The 13,851-nt window shown below is 36.9% G+C and overlaps 1 protein-coding gene across 1 annotated transcript; it reads left to right on the top strand.

The window, feature by feature from the left end:
- The first annotated feature begins 874 nt into the window (after positions 1-874).
- Positions 875-13,506, top strand: LOC116604234 (endoplasmic reticulum junction formation protein lunapark-B). Its single transcript, XM_032366258.2, has 13 exons — positions 875-1,031; positions 1,170-1,211; positions 6,505-6,692; positions 7,000-7,058; positions 7,176-7,216; positions 7,716-7,799; positions 9,343-9,403; positions 9,790-9,969; positions 10,104-10,177; positions 10,461-10,569; positions 10,812-11,012; positions 12,177-12,242; positions 12,945-13,506. Exons 1-13 carry the CDS (start codon positions 1,005-1,007, stop codon positions 13,010-13,012), a joined length of 1,200 nt encoding a protein of 399 aa, XP_032222149.2. The 5' UTR covers positions 875-1,004; the 3' UTR covers positions 13,013-13,506.
- The last annotated feature ends 345 nt before the right edge of the window (positions 13,507-13,851 follow it).

Raw genomic sequence — 13,851 nt, 5'->3', positions numbered from 1 at the left:
CGCATATAAACGATATGGTTCTAGTTCGAGGCAAAGTAGCTAGGCTCCTCAGGCAACCGCACCATACGACTCATATCTGTGGCCACGGAACACAAGTGAAAATGTTGGTTTTTGTGTGGTAAAGAGTCAATGATAACCGTCACGAATATAGTGCTCACATATCCTTGTGTCACAAATGGGTTATGATTCCATGACTACCGTCGCGAATATAGCGATTCCATGCTGGTGTAACTAATATGCTGTAGGCAGTGGCGACCCCTATATTCGTGACGGTTATCATTGACTCTCTACCTTTTGTGAAGGAAGAAAACCGGAAATCCCAGAGAAAAACCCTAGTAGCAAAGGCAAGAACCAACTAACTCAACTCACGTCGGAACCGAAAATCGGGCTCTGAGCCCAGTCGTAGATGCACAGGCACTGCCGTGTGACGTTCTGCCAAGTACGCCACCAATACTCCCAAGGGTGAGGGGGAAAGTCTCGCTGTGTTAGCAATAGCAGTGGTTATTCTTTCTTTGCTTCTTGTTCCCTGCGTTCCCAGAGCCTACGGTCGCTTGCCCGTCGCCTCCGCTGACCAAATGACCGTATGCAAGATTAAAGTGTAGAAGTGCTCCATAAAGAACTAGAAACACTGTAGTTCGCGGTATGAACAACGGTGTCGGCGTTTGATTCCGCTGGGATGGGGGTCCTTTAAAAACTCGAAAAATATCTAAGAAACCCCCTGCAAATAATTTATATAGTAAACAAACTTAACAGCTTTAGTCGAATATTCTCAGTCTTCATGCTGTTAAAATGAAAAATAAAATAAAATTTAGCTCTACTCATCAACTCATCAAACTGCCAGGAAAAGCTCGAGCTCGGGCTGCCTGTGCAATGCTCCAATACGCATGTGCGTTCTTGGTTTACGCGCCTGCTCCAAAGTACGAAGAGTTTGATCTCGGAAAAGATGTCTACATTCAGATAGCGATTCTTAAAAAGACAACCCAGATTGGCGTGAAACTAGTGTTATGGGGGCCATATTCTCTCGATGGAGGGTATGTTTGCCTTAAGTTTATGGTGTTACATTGGTTTTAAGTTGAGATGAAATGTGCCGGAAAGTGAAAGCTGTGTGTTTTGCGCAAGAGTAGAAATGAAGAAAGTTTTACTTGTTCCATAATTTTGTATTTTTACAGAAAAAAGAATCTGCCAAGGAAATATTGGAAGCGATTGAGCAGGTAATTACTACTAGTGTTTGTCTATGACAGTAAGAATTCGATGTGCATTTTGTGTAGTGATTCAAAAGTCTGTGTTGATAGTCGCCACCTCAAGCAATCTCCTATTTGATCTTTTTGATGAAGTTTATTAAAAACAAAATGAGAAAAACATTCAATGTAACCTTTACCGAACTTTCTAAAAGAAAAAGGAGTGGAATTTACGTCTGTAGAATTGCGAAACACACCCCTGATTGCATATTCTACCAGACAGCCTGTCTTGTTGATCTTTTCTAAAAGGGCTGCTAAAAAAAATTTTAATATTTTTGTAATAATTTATTTATCAAGACATCTGATGGTAAGAATTTCTTGCAGGAGATATAGTCTTTTTGTCTAGTGTTATATTTGTTGTGGAATCCCTTTTTGAAATAGTTATTTCAAAGATGGGTGAATTCCTTCACTTTACGTATGCTGATCCCTTATTCTTAGTTAACGGGTACCATTGATGTCACACGTATATATAGCTCTACATTTTGTATTTAGGCGCAATTTCTTGAGAGATGTGTGATTTTGCGAAGAGTTTGGGTCTATGGGAGATTTTGTTTTAAGTTTTCTGTGTAAAAAGTTCGACATATTACAAAATATTGACCTCTGAACATGTAACGCTATACGAAAACCATATGTCACAAGAATAAAAAAACAAAGTTTAAACCGAAAACTAGAGATGTTCTGCCTGTAGTTGCTGCCTAAATTGTGTCACAATTTGGAGATACATGTTTCAGGACTCACCTAAATTAAAGTTACGGTTGTCGTTGTTGGTTTGCTCAACACACTGGACCGTGATCCAAGTGTCACGTGGATTTGGGTCATTTACGTTACCAGGCACAAAAAATCGAAATATAATTTCTTGTATATCCGTACAGAAGCCCTGAAACATATTTATAACAACTTTAAGGCTCAAAGACCCAAACCAATATTAAGAACTGTTCATAAAAATCAAAGTGTTCAAGAAATCATCACTTCATGCCAGCTAATTGGCAATAATTTTACTGCACTGTCACTTACGTTACTCAATCTAGGTCACAACTGCCAAGCTTCAAGACCTTAGGAGATCTTGTTAGCAGTGTCACATTGCAGAGCGGCCTTAGTAATATCTTAAAGAAAAATAATAATCTAATTTGGTTGAAAGGTGAAGAGACAGTAGCTTGACAAATGCTAGTGTCACATTACGTTACCGTAACGTAAATGACAATAGAATTTACATACTATCGTCTAATGGGGCGCACATGCACACACACTAGCGAGATAAGGATAATTTGTATAGGATTAAATTGCCAAGATATCTAACATTTTAGTTAAAGCCCAACAAGCTGTAATACAAGTCTTTCCTTCCATGACCTTCGCTGTAGAAGTATCAACTCTATCTTCACTTTTAAACTCAATTTGGTTTTCACTTCTCTAAAAGCAGAATTAAGGTAAGATACCACGCCTATGGTATTGTGTGAAGCTAAATGACTGATAGAGGCACTAATGCATACGCATTAGCTAATATCTAGAATAGTGAGGCTCAGCACATGCTTTTGCCAGTGGTAACGTAAATGACATTGAAAGTAACGTAATTGACAAAGTATTATGGATGAGGCACGCTAGTTAACAATTGGTGGGCTACTTAAAAAAGGATCAAATGACCACTATTTAGAATTAAAAAAGCTTTCAGAATGAGTTTTCTGTAATTTTGTGAAAATTGCTGTATCTTATGGTCATTGTTTTATTCGAAGCATTCAAAATGGGAAAATCAAGTGCAGAGATTCAACGCGCCTACAGAGAACGAAAAAAAGGGAAAGATTCAAATTGGCAACAAAATGAGCCAATCCGAGTGCAAAAATACTACACACCAGCATCCAAACACCGGCGTTTGAAAAGCAACCTCCAAGCTGGGCATGTTGTAATTCAAATGGACCGAGAATTACAACTGCCAGTCTTGCGAGGAGGTGCAAAGTGCTCACTGGAATGGCCCCACTATGGTCTCCCTACATCCAGTAGTGGTATATTACAAGGCAGAAGGCAAAGACGACCTCGAGCACAAGAGCTTTGCCTTTGTTTCGGAAGAGCTCTCGCATAATGCAGCTGCCGTGTATGCCATCTTGGGGAGACTGAATCAAGACCTGAAGGATCTTGTCCCTGACCTGGCCATTGTACACTATTGGACGGATAGTCCCACATCACAATACAGAAACAAGACAATCTTCGCCATAGTCGCGAACCACAAGGAAGAGTTCGGAGTCCCAGCAAGATGGAACTATTTTGAAGCGGGGCACGGAAAAGGTCCCTGTGATGGTGTCGGGGGAGCTGCCAAGCGGATGGCTGACGAGGCGGTGCGGTCAGGCAAAGTCGTTATTGACGATGCACACAGCTTCTTTGTTTGGGCCACCGAATATCAAAGTAGTGTGACCTACATTTACTACTCAACAGATGACTTCAAAATGGCATCAGCAAGGCTGGACAAGTACAATGGCACACAGACTGTCCCTGGCACAATGTCAATGCATGCCATATGCGCAGTGGACAGACACACCGTTTTCACTCGTGTCACCTCGTGTTACTGTCCCGACTGCCTTTCCAGCCCAAAGGATAGCCATTGTGCATGGAAAGCCGCCATGCTCACTCCACCCAGTGCGTTGAGTCTACGCAATGAGCTCGCTCTAAAGGTTGACGACTTTGTCGCTGCCGCTTACGAAGGGGACTGGTATGTTGGCAAAGTACAGCAGATCGACCAGGAGGATGGCGAAGCTCTCGTGACTTTTATGTCACGTAGTGGCACTACCCTTCAATCTTTCAGCTTCACATGGCCTGCCCGCGAAGATGTTATTTGGATCAAGAGGCACATGATCTTATGTGTCATCGAGCCGCCCACCCGAAGTAGTAAAACGGAAACTGGAGCTCGTTGAGGCACGCTTCCGCCTACCTTAGTGTCATTTACGTTACCGTTTTTTATAGAGGTTTTAGAAAAACGATGGTTCAAATCGAAGCACCAAATATCAAATTAAAATCACCTGTAAGTAGAACCAAGTATTTTCATATATATATATATATATATTTACAGTTAAGCGCTTGAAAGCATTTAAACGATTCTTTTTGTTTGGATGTGAAAACTGTCATTTACGTTACTAGTAGCAAAAGTTTAAGAAATTATGAATATGACCAAGTTATTGTTCAGAACCTTTAATGATAACTAAAAGGCGAAAATTTGACCAAAATTTTACAAGTTAAGAGTTGCATCGTGTATCCTACTGAGAAGGTCATATACGTTACTTTACATGTCATTTACGTTACCAATTCCAATCAGCATATATTGTTTAATTGCTTTATCAAATCAGAATCAACTTTATTGCGTTTAATATTTTGATATTGATGGTAGTAATTGAATGTAGTTGTATATTTCAAGACGTTCTAATTTTGTATTGAGAAAAACTTAAAGGAAGAACAATTTAATAATTTTGAAAACATAGATTCAACTCTTAAATCAAACAAAATTTGTGACAATAAAGACGAGTCTACAGTGTTCTATGATGTTTATATTCAACAACATTCATCTACTGCCACAAAAATAATAAAAAAAGGCGTATTTTACTGGTTAAACGGTCTTGTATTTGTGTGTTTTTGAGAAATGGACATGGAAAAGTCTCTTTTTCAGCTAGATTACCGAGGCATATATAAATTTGTGTAGCTTTTTTGCCTTTAAAGATATTGATGGGTCGTTTTGGGAGCTTGAATGACAAATAATTCTCCAAAATGTTGATTGCTTATCAAACTAGTGTAACAAGTTTTATTTTCCAACTTTTTTTGGGCCATTGGTACCCGTTTACTAAAAATGAGTGTGATGTCTAATTTCTGATATGACGTTTTTTGTCACACAAATACTATTTCTTGGCCGTTCTTCAGGTGCGTTCCATCCTCTTGCTGCTTTTAGTAGTTTGAGGGGGACAGTACGAAGTACTGCAATTTTCAGTAAACATTGTATGAAAAACAAAAAAACATGGAAAATGAAATAAATGTAGATTTTAACAGTATTGTTTTTGTGTTTACATTTTGCGTATTCTCTGGCCATATTGAAGCGTCTTTCAAACTTTGTTTAGGATGGAGTCTAAGGTAGAAAACAAATTTCGGGCATACCCCACATTTTGTACATAACCTCAAAATCAGGGGCCGGCTGCTCAAATCCTGAATAAGTTTTATCCACCGGTTAAATGTGAATTGGTTGTGATTTGGTTGCACAAAGCTCGAACAAAAGTAATCCAGTGGATAAAGTCCACTGAATAATTATAAGAAAAAACAAAATGGTGTCTTGCTTTCAAATTTATTGATATAATTTAGATTCATTTTAGACACAGTTAAAGTTGAAACATGATACATCCTCGAGAAATCCTGAATAAAAAACTGAGATAACTGCCTTCATTCAAATATGCCAATTGTACGATTGTTAACCTCTCAGTATTGGAGGAGCAGGGACCCTTGGTTAACAACTACCGATGAAAAGGCAGTGCCAATCGCTAACGAGATCAGTATAAGAATAATATTTCTAGCCAGACTAATCAGTCATTTTGCAAACCCACCTCCAAAAGATGCCTAACTTCAGCTTGAGTGCCATGAATAAGATAACTAAGCTTTACATCTAATACTTCTATTCTCAGGTCGTCGGTACATGGCCTGTGGAACTGAAACAACGACCTTCAAATTTTACTTTTTTGTACATATGAGTAATTTGGACAAATTTAAGTCTTAATTTCATTACTAACCAGTTGCACTATTGGTAAAACAATGCATTAATAGTGAGTAATAAATACAGCAGCTACCGTTTTGCTTGCCATTTGAACAGAGATACCCGCAATGTCTAGTTATACAGTAAGTTAGACACGTGTACTGATGATCAATCGCCACCATTTTAATAGCACAACCTCAAAAAAAACCTGTTCTCCGTTCACATTTCAATCCTTTATGCACCATCTTGGCGCACGAAAACAATATTCAATAACTCATAAAGCCTGCAATATGCTCTCGAGAAAGAATTCAATCCTCTGATATCATATTTAGCGTTCAAACGGTGGACATTTTTACTTTAAAATCGTAAACATTCGAAACATGAACAATGCCAAGTATGATAATTATGCTCGCATCTAGGAGCTTGGAGCATGCGCAATGCATATTCTCTGCATGTTGATGCAAGCTTGGTTCAGTTGTACTTTGAGCAGAGTGACAGTTTGTAGCTGTTTGTACTGAGAATAGACCAGGACTCTCAAACATTATCTCCCATTTTCAGGACATAGAATATGTTGAGACAAGACAGCACATCAATGAGCAGCTTCGCAAGAGATACATTGGTTTACTTCTTGTTTACTCTGTCATCATCTATGTTGTGGCTGCCCTTGTTTTCTACTTCAAATATTTTCCTTCTACTTGGAAGGACAGAGTCATTCGCACATTACCACTCCTAGTCTTTCCACTAGTGTAAGTACTTAAAATGCTGCATTCCTATTTGTTCATCCCAGAACCTGCATGTACTGTAACAATATGGCAAGGGATCTAACATTGCACCATTATATAGAGAAAATTTTATCAATATCAATATTATTTCTCGTGTATTCTTTTGTAAATAGCATTGAAATGGGGTTTTGACTGTGAATGTTGCATTTTGCAATCATATTGGGGATTTTTTTTCTTCTGGTAAATTTACTTAAATTCTGACCAATTAACTTTGTCATTAACCTTTTTATTGTCATCAATTCCATTGATAATGTTGCATATTTTCTTGTAGTGTTTATGGTGTCAAAAGACTTTTGCATTATATGTTTGTCAGCAGAATGGCCAAATATGGTGAGTTGATTGTCAAACCTAGTGTAGGCAGTAGTACGACCTTGTAACTGTAACTCTTTTTCCAATACGTACAGTATTCTGCATGAAGCTTGTTTAAAAATATATCATCTTTTTCAGCTCTAAAATTGGAAGAATTAAAAGAAAAAAAGAAAAAAGTGGTAAGGATAAAAATTCAGCTTGACCGGTTATTATTCACTGTAGCAACACAGCGGAGTTTTTCTTTAAGGGTGTGGGATAGTGTATAAGTGTCCAACTGGCCAACACGAATGAGTACCCAATGAAATGAGTACTAATGAGTCATACAGATTTAAACAAAGGCGAAATGTCATTCAAAAACTTTACGCACAAAGATCCTTGCTATACATTTCAGGATTTGTAATAAATCGGGGGAATAAAAGGCAAAAGTGTCAGTTTGTGCTTTCTCATTAAAACAATGCAGTATACCAAAGCCATAGTGCTAAACTGTTCTCACTTGTGCTACTAAATATAAAAATACAAAATACTTAGACTATACATTTGCAGGGATAAATTTTGGGCTACAGTAGTTTTTACATTCCTTTTTATGTATACTTTTAAGCAAGATTTTATGCTGTAAAACCTTCATGGTCAGGAACAGAAAAACAAGTATTTCTCTAATATTATTGTTCTTTTGTCAAGCTTCAAGAAGTTATGGAAAAAGAAACATATAAAACTGCGAAGGAGATATTGGATAAATATGACCCCAAGTCTGAAATATTTAAGGTTTGTACAGTTGTAAGACTGACTGACTGACAGGATGCAGAAAAATTAATCAAATTTTGGGACAAAAATTGTGAACAAAAATCCTTTCAAAAATAAATGTTTTTTTGGGGGGGAATGAAATCTCAACTGAATATATTAAAGGCAAATGGTGCCCTCTGATTGGCTACAGCAGTTTGTTTTGTGCCTTTCACTACAAGCATTGGTACACATTTTGCCCTGAACACTATCTCTAGCAAGCCCCAATTCTCAGATGTTGAGCTTTGGGTATATTACCTATTTTGTTATTTGTGTGTAAAATATCGAAATTCAACGAGAAATACACTGATTTTGATGCTCTCTTGGGCCTGGCCACACAACAACAAAGCCGAACGCACGGAAACTCGCACTACACGCATTTTACTGTGAAAACTATCATTAGCAAGCCCTGATATTTAAATTTGAAAGCTTTACAGGGCTTCTGGAATTACGCGGAAAAAAACTCAAAATTACGCGGGATTCTTGGCTAAATTATGTGGAAAATCAATCATTACGCGCTAAATTATGTGGGATTTTGCAATACATTTTTCTTTAAAAATCAAAATTTTGCGGGATTCTTTACTGAATTACGCTTCAAATTACATGGAATATCAACTGTTACGCCCAAACAACATTTTGTACCGAAGGAAAGCACGAAATAACTTGAAACAGTTAATTTTTTGCGTGAAAATATCTTAGGCGAGTTTTCATTGGCTCCTAGCCACCAGCCAATTAAAAAAAAAATTATTATTAGTCTAGGCCTTCGCGGTTTAGCAAAGAACGCCTAGTCATTTTATTTGTTTTCGGAAATTCAGTTCGAAATATCGCACTCTTACGAAGAATATCTCTCTTTTTTCACAAGAAATAGAGGTAACAACCCTAAAAGAACACATCAGCTGTGCAATTAAATGTTTTGTCTTTCAAAATTTAGCCAAATTACGCGGGATTACGTGGAAATTTGTGGATTACGCGGAAAAAGCCAAATTATGCGCTTCCGCACAAGCGCGTAATTCCAGAAGCCCTGGCTTTAGGTATGTTGCCATCAACCTATTTTGTTATTTGTGTGTAAAATATCATATTCAATGAGCAATGCATAAAAGTCCAAATCAATTTCGAAAACTCAAATTAACGAAGCGAAATGAGATAGAATGTGTGAAATTGTTTAATTTATGCAGTTGCCATTCCATCTCCTTACACTTCCCTGTTATAACACACCATTTTTTATTTACTTGCTGGTAAAAGATATAAGACATACATGTACCAATTGAACGGTATTTATCAATTTTCATCATTATATTTAAACTGCAATAACGCAATCATGTGGTAACCAGGAAGAGTTAGAATGCTCAAGTTGGTGCACATACTGTAAATAAGAACGTAAAGTTGCATAAACAGTATGTAATAGGTTGCATCTCTGCATTTTGCCAGAAGCACTGTACAGTAGAAAGAATTGGGCAAACTTATATTTTTTGATGGTTTGTTTTGTTATATTTTCAGTAATCGTTGTGTCCATTTTTCTTTTCTTAAGGATGAGAAAAGAGAGGCTGATTCCGGTGTTCAAAGCCAGCCTCAGAGTCCAGTTGGGATGGGTAAGCTTATTTTTGTTGTCTATTTTACCACAACAATGTTTGGTAATATTCCTAGCATTTACTGTATTTGGTGTTAGCGTAAGTGGGGCTAGTACAAACAAAAAAGAGTGCTGATGGGTTATTGACAGCTTGTTGACTTTCAGGCATATCTAACTAGTTATAGTGGCTAGCTTGTAAATCATGAAATGATAAGTCGTCTATTAGAGCTGGTTCCACACAGACAGGTCTGCTTGAAGGAAATGACAAGTAGAACAAAATAATGTTACCTTGAAACTCTTGTTGTGATTATTATGAATTAATGCAGTTACTCCCATGACCATACAGTAGTAAAGCTAAGCTGTGGATTTTATCGAGATTGGGGAAAGTAACAAGTTGTTTATTTTTAGAACTGAGACAGCGTAAGAACATTGCTGCAGGACCTGAAAGTCCATGTGGCCCCTTGCCACGCACACCATCTGGTGTATCAGAAAAACCTGTGCAGGCCATTCCACTAGATAGGGCCTCCCCCAGGCCCACTCCATCTAACAGCCCAGCTCCTCCAGGCATGGCCAACAGAATGACACAAGGTAAGCTACATTACGTGGCTTCCTCAACATTGTATCACATATCAAACTTTCTTTATTATACCTTGAGTCTTGAGTTTTTGGCAGTGAATAGCTTAGCTAAAAACTATTTGAGTAGTGAGCTTCTGACTCCTCAGACTATCGGCCCCCTCCTGGACCTCCAAAACCAACCTTTCCTGTGCCCCCAAGAGACAGATCAAGTTTAGACAAGGTATTTTCATTTCTTTACTCCTTCCCGGCTTATTGTATGATACTTAGTTGTTATCTAGTATGTACAGAACTATTTTAAATAGAATGTTCCATAACCTGATAGCACCCACTGGAAATGATGGGAAAACAAAAATGGCTACAGTATCTAAAAGCCCAAGCAAATTTATTACTTACTTTTCGATGCATAGGCATTCCTTTTTTGGATATAATTTGAATTGCGCTAGTAGATTTTTGTTTTTATTTTTCATACTTGATACCCATGGAACCTTTTTTTTTTTCTTCAGGTTGTTGAATATTTGATTGGAGATGGGCCAAGCAACCGGTATGCCCTCATTTGCCAAAAGTGTTGGTCACATAATGGCATGGCTTTGAAGGAAGAATTTGAATATATAGGTAAGTAATTTTTAAGAATGATCTACAATATTTCCCCCATCCCGTACATCCTGATACAACGTAATGATTTTTAATGCTCAGCATATACTTTTAGTACATTATACTGTATCACCATGTGTTTGCCCCTGTTATATTATTAATGGTTTGATATGAATACCAGATTGTTTTCAATACTGTAATTCCTACATGCCCAATTATATACTCTATATTAATTCAGTGTACTTCTTAACACACCTCCACAGCATTCAGATGCTGTTACTGCTATCACCCAAATCCTGCGAGAAGGCAGAGACCAACAGCCCCCAAGCTAGAAGATGACATCATGACACCAGGCAGGGCACGTAAACACCCCCCAGCCAGCCCCAAGGGTACTAGCAAACAAAATCTTCCAAAGTCGACAGAAGATGTCCAGGAACTAATGAGGAGCTTCCATAAGGTCCCAGGTACAGAGATTACCTTTCAAGGCTGTTATAAACACATGACTTTTTGAGATTGCTAAGTTTTTTGTCCAAAAGATCTAAAGCACTTTTACTTGAAACAAAATCTGATGGCAATTTTTCAAAAGAAAAGATGTGAGAAAGTAATGGTGGGAAAGGTGATTAATCAATTTTATTACATGACTGACACCTTTTCCATTGCTCTTGCATGTCCTTTATTTCACTAAAATACCTTAAAATAATTTACAATCTTAAAGAAATGGGAGAACTTGATGTATCAGCAGGGAAAAAGTGGGGTTTAATATGAACTTATTAAATATGAATAAGGTTAATAACAAGAATACTAATGAATAGGAGTAGGTTAAAAACTAGATATTAACTGTGAATACTAATGAAGAACCATCATATTAAACCTTGAGTAGAAATAAGCAAAAAACACCACTTTTTTCCGCAGATTTACAATGTATTAACAAAAACGATTGAAAATTAACAATGCATCGATTTAATTGTCATGAAAGCAGAATTTGTATTTGTAACCTTCGAAATTCAACAATAAGTATATAAGTACCCCCATTTTTTTTTCTTACATTTTTTGAAAGCCCTTAACTTCAATATTGTTTATGCCAAGTTTTAAAACTTTCTGGGTAGTAGAACTATTTCAAGGAAATTACCTTAAACGTCGTATTATACATGATGCAAATGCATGCAAATGAAGATGAAAACAATCGACTTGATTCATTTGCATACATTTGCATTGAATACGGCTCATGGAAAATACGATGTTTGAGCTAAGCCTTAAGGGACAAATTATAAGAATTCATGCAACCATGATCTGTGAAATTTAATAATCATTAAATTTTATTTTTGGAGGGAGAAAAACTTTGGTTAAAAAGTCCAGTGTGGAATGTATCTAGAGCTTTGTACATTTTTTTAGTTTTTATTCTTTCTTGAAACTGCAAAACATCACCTCTGAAATAGCCTGTAATGCAGAGGTTTACCCGGTAATTTTTTAGTTTCCATCTTGGATGTTGCTGCTGTCTCAATACAGAGAGAAATGCTCAATTGTCAGTGCTTGTACTAACTGTCAGTACTGAATACTTCCCTGCACTTAAATAGCCAGATGAAAAATAACAAAATGCCATTAATATATGTTATTTAATGTTGCCCCAGATATCGACAAAGCGAAGAACGATCTTAATGGTGATAGGGATGAAGTCACAAAAAGCTTTAATAAAAGTAAGTGTACATTGTGAATTTTTTATCACTTGGTGTTGAATGATAATTTCCGCTGATATAACGTCCATAGATCCAGGATTCCCATAAAACGGGAGTTAGGCTAGGAAATAAAAAACGATCTCTTTCCTTGAGTATTTTTTAGATTGTTCATGTCCAAGGCAAGGTGCTTATTTCTGAAAACGTTTACACTGCAAATGGCTAGTGGCTAATGACAGTTCTAAGACTGACCTGTTAATTGTATTGATAATTCGTAAGGAGAAAGTAGTAAATTAACTAAGCACATGATTTATCCACATTTTTATGCTTTTTGTAAAAACATGACGAGATCCAATGAATAGTGGAACTGACAGTTTACAATCTCTGTTCGCTATTTAAAATGGCAACCTATTTTAAATATATGTATTATATAGAGAAGTTGTTTTTTACAACGTGCAAGAAGCAAAACTCCTCCCAGAACCGTAACGAAACAAGCTACAGGGTTATAATACTGTGGCTGATAGCATATGTGTTGCTTCCTTCCTAACGTTAAGTAAGCTCTACTCGACCAGTTCATCACAGTCCGCCTGGTCATCAGAATCTCTAAGGTGCCACAGGTGCATATTCGGGGGAAGCGGTCATTTTTATTTTTCCTCTTATGTCAGGTGCTTATTAACGGGAGGAGCTTGTTACAATTTATTGGATTTGTTTTTTCTCATATTGCAGTAGATGAAGAGCCAGTCAAGGAAGCAAAGAGTGGACCACTTCTCAAGGCAAAGCATCCCGGACAATAAAATTGTGCAGGACATTGATAAATATTGTTAGGTCATTTTTGACTAAAAAAAATCAGAGCTATATTATGAAACCTTCATTTCGTTTAATACGATTCAAACAGAAACATGAATTAAGACCATGTTACAAGAGTCATTTTATTCTGGAACATGAAAATCAATTTTTGTTGCGTTAAACCACTGAAGTTGCAAACCACTAAAATTATTGTCTAAATACGGGCGCATTGCGAGTTGCAAAAATAAAAAAATTGCGAGCGTGTATAATTATCCCTCTTCAACCTGCAAAATGTTTTATTCGTCATAGACGCTGCGCAAGTTGCAGAAACAAAAGTCTCGTTTACCATGGCATTCAGTATTTAATTATATAGGACAGCGTTTTATGGTCAGACATTTGAGGCCAGTTAGTGTCCATAAGATCACACCCCGCTTCTTAGCTATTGTTTCTGGTTGCACAGTTTGATTGTTATTTATTGAAAATAAAAAAGTGTATATCAGTCTTTCTGCATCTGAATTAAAGCTTTAACAAGAGTGTAAATTAAGGATTTAACGAGAGCGTGAATGAAATCTGGGGATGTTTTTTTTTTTACTTTTATCGTTTGTTCTGTAGGGGCGGCACACCTAATTTGTCGTGGGTGGCAGGGATTATAGGATGATGTTGAAGTTGCAGAAAACAGAGGGAATGATGTGTCTTTCTTGTATAAAAATGGTCGTTTTTTTTCTAGAAAAAAAAAGCGAACCAAGTTAGTGGTCATTTCTGGTGTTGTTGTTGTTTTTTTTTTTTTTGTTTTTTTTTTGTGGTATTTTCCACAATATTTTATTTGTTATTATCCGGTAACTCAAAT

Source organism: Nematostella vectensis, chromosome 2 (assembly GCF_932526225.1).
Source record: "Nematostella vectensis chromosome 2, jaNemVect1.1, whole genome shotgun sequence".
NCBI classification, from domain to species: Eukaryota; Metazoa; Cnidaria; class Anthozoa; order Actiniaria; family Edwardsiidae; genus Nematostella; species Nematostella vectensis.
The sequence above is the reverse complement of the archived record's forward strand: the minus strand, read 5'-3'. Positions and strand labels throughout refer to the sequence as shown.

Excerpts from the sequence above, each read along its gene's own strand:
- LOC116604234 (XM_032366258.2), top strand. The coding sequence starts at position 1,005 with ATGGGGGCCATATTCTCTCGATGGAGG. Across the intron at positions 1,032-1,169 it reads CCATATTCTCTCGATGGAGG|AAAAAAGAATCTGCCAAGGA; the intron begins GTATGTTTGCCT and ends GTATTTTTACAG. Across the intron at positions 7,217-7,715 it reads AAGAAAAAAAGAAAAAAGTG|CTTCAAGAAGTTATGGAAAA; the intron begins GTAAGGATAAAA and ends TCTTTTGTCAAG.